Source organism: Contarinia nasturtii, unplaced genomic scaffold (assembly GCF_009176525.2).
Source record: "Contarinia nasturtii isolate CC-2019 unplaced genomic scaffold, AAFC_CNas_1.1 Cnas_scaffold_2156, whole genome shotgun sequence".
NCBI lineage: Eukaryota > Metazoa > Arthropoda > Insecta > Diptera > Cecidomyiidae > Contarinia > Contarinia nasturtii.
Genome location: NW_022199483.1, coordinates 1 through 3,181, shown reverse-complemented (window position 1 = coordinate 3,181; position 3,181 = coordinate 1). Strand labels below are relative to the sequence as shown.

The 3,181-nt window shown below is 35.6% G+C and overlaps 1 protein-coding gene across 1 annotated transcript; it reads left to right on the top strand.

Moving 5' to 3' along the window:
* Window positions 1–892: 892 nt before the first annotated feature.
* LOC116347828 (ATP-dependent RNA helicase DDX39A-like) lies at window positions 893–2,590 on the top strand (the record flags this gene model as incomplete). The annotated part of the gene is made up of 4 exons (XM_031778558.1): window positions 893–956; window positions 1,682–2,002; window positions 2,153–2,215; window positions 2,285–2,590. Coding segments are annotated over exons 1-4 (754 nt in total), but the record flags the coding sequence as incomplete, so codon positions are not given.
* Window positions 2,591–3,181: the final 591 nt, after the last annotated feature.

Sequence of the window (3,181 nt, the reverse complement as noted above, 5' to 3'; positions counted from 1 at the left end):
TGGTGCGATTGTAGTTTCAAAGTGATGGAAGCTGTTTATACTAACAATTCTGACATTTTTCGTGTGGCGCGGTGTATATGTGTCAACCAAATCCAACGATATGCATTTATATGTATTAGAAAATGTGCTCGCATCGCGTGACAGTATTTGTTAGTATAAACATCTAGAGAATATGGAGAGAATCATTCTCTCTCGCTTACTCTTGGTGTACTCAGTATGCAGTCGTATAAGCAGCACACGCTCTGCTCGCACTCCATTTAAAGCAATGTATTTGGTTTCGAACACGCAAATATGCTGCCACCTGGTATCTCAAAGTTAAGCTGCTATAACACACATGCTTCTTGTAAATGAAGAAGAAGAGGAAAGCAATGTCTTTACATAGGGTTGAACTTATAAATGTCAGAGAGCAGCACAACTGCAGTGTTCAAAGTGCGATTGCCCTTCGAAGCAGCAAAAACAGTGTAAGATCGATGCCGCTTCTACATTCATTACATACTGTGAACCGCACTGAACTTCATTTTGACGACAACTACAGCGGCAACAACTGCAAAACGGGAGCAGAGAAAAAAAAAACAAAGCAATCGTCAAAATTCATAAAAAGAAATCATATTTGCATCGTAAAAGGCAATTTAATCGATTGGTGGTAAAGAAACGTGGTGGAATTGTGCGAAGAGCGTAGAAGAAGAAGACGACGTTTGTGGCGGCGTTTTATAGACGGGAAAAAAAATTGTGTGTGTCGCATTAATCTAATTCGGAAAAGTCGGTCGTCAACGCACATCAGAACCGGTAAATCCATTCCGTAGAAAAAGAAATCGAAAGAAAAAAATTAATCTTTCGAATAATTGTCAATCGACAAGCATTGAACATTTTGAAGAAGAAAACCGAGTCCAAAATGGATAACGAGAATGGTACAGCCGCGGCAGCAACAGCAGCAGCACCAGTGGTTACCACAAAAGGTATTTTGCATGTATTTCTCATTCATTGTTAGACAGCAGCAGCAGTTTCACCCAAAAAAAGAAAAATATTTATTTCGCAAGCAAAGTTTTCGATTTTCATTTTTTTTATTGCTTCACATTTAAAGTATATGTGTGTATGTATTGTTAATCGCCGGCGCACCAACCAAATCGGTTGTGTTTGACAAAAACAACTTTTCGATTATGTATACATCATGTCCGTGTGCGTGTATAAGTTTGGGCATGTGTATGTATGTGTGATACAAAGTGACAAATTTCAAAGCGGAAATTTTTTGTAGGACGACAACGAGACAACGACATGACCCATACGGCACAAAGACAACGAGTACACACACATAGACTGGTGAGTAAAATCATCATACTTTACTCCATGTATGCATAAATACACGGAACACTCAGAAATGGTATAAGTATGTATTGGTTTATTCACCAGTTTATGTGTACAACAAATTGTGTATTATTGTTTTTGTTTTTGTTGTTGGTGGTGGTAGTGGTAGTGTTGTTGTTTTTAATTTCGCTATACGTTTTTTTTGTGTAGCAAATGAGCGCACATGTATTTTTGAAATGCGAAGCGCTTATGCAGTACGACGTGCGTTAGCGAATACAATGAGTTTTTCGAGAAAGATCATTTTGTTGTATTTTATATTTTATATTTTAAATCAATAATCAAATTAAATGTTAGATAAAAAAAAAATTTAATTTTGCAGTTGAAGAATCGAAATCGGCTGAAATCACAATCACAAAAACAGACGACCAAACAAGTGTCACAGTTCATAGCGGCGGTGGCGTTGTTGAGAATAATGATGAGCTAGACAAAGCTCAAAATATTGGCGAAGTTGTAAAAAGCGTATCGGATATTGCATGTGACACTGCAGTCAAAACGCACGACAAAAAAGCACAATCCCATAACACAATTGAAGACAATAATGATCTTGTCTCCATTCTGGTTGGAAGCGATCATCCAAAATCATTGGATTCAGAAACTCTTGAATTAATATCACGTTTGGGTTTTAGAGCCGCATCAGAAGGTAAACAAATTACAAGAAAAAATCTTTCGTTATTTATCAAGATTTGATGAAAAATTTCAGTGTCGGTAACCTTATTTTATGCATTATATTGAGAAAAAATTTGGGTTTTAATCATTTTAAATTCTGTGTATTTTCCCCTCATTTTTTCAGATTTAATGAATTGCATTCAATATGCTTTTGTAGGGAGAAACGTGTGGTTCCGAACGAAACCAGGTTAGGTGTTTCTTTTTTTGATATTGTTGTGCGTGCTTTAATGAATCTTGTTTTATCGTTTTCTTCCAGGAATGGGAAAAACTGGCGTAGTTGCTCTTGCTTGTTTGTCGGAATTGCAAACAACAGAAGATCATATTTTTGCACTGGTCCTTTGCCAAAAGAGCGATTTAATTAAATATAAAAATGTCTCGAAACATATGCCAGATAAAGTCAGCGTATTTTGCGATGAGATGTTATCAGGAATCAATGTGAAATCGGGAAAACGAATCGTTGTTGGCACACCCGAATGTATTTCGAGACTCATCAACAAATTCGACTTTGAACATTTGAAATATTTCATTCTAGATGAATGTGACGAAATGCTGAATTGCTTAGGTAATTTAAATCATGAACAAACCATATTTTTACAGATAAACATGATGATAAACTGCCCTTCAAGTTTGATTTGATAGGAAATTTAATTAGATTTCTTAATTTTCTTTCTTCCTCTCTCTCTCTCTCTCTCTCTCTTTCAAACAGAAAACAGACATCATGATCGAAATAGAAAACATTTCACGTCAAACTTCCCAAAAAAAAACAAATCATGATGTTTTCGGCTACACCAAATGAATATTCTCAAGAGTTGTGTGATTTATTTCAGAATGTATGTATTACTTTAATATTAAAATTTAATGATTAAATAAGTTGCACAATTTTGGTTTCAAGTAATTGAACGTTTTTCTTTTTTTTCTATCTTCTTTTTCATAATAATCATGACAATTAGGTTGCGATAGTCACCCGTGTAGTATACGGGCGCTAATTTGAAGTCGCAGGCACTCTTATTCGCGCTATCGGAGATTCCTCTTTAAACATTTTCGCATAAAGACACAGCAACAGAATATGAGTTATACATACAGTACATACAGTCGACAGAGTCACTTACTAGCATAGCACACAATATGAATAGTATGCACAATGTGCATAGTG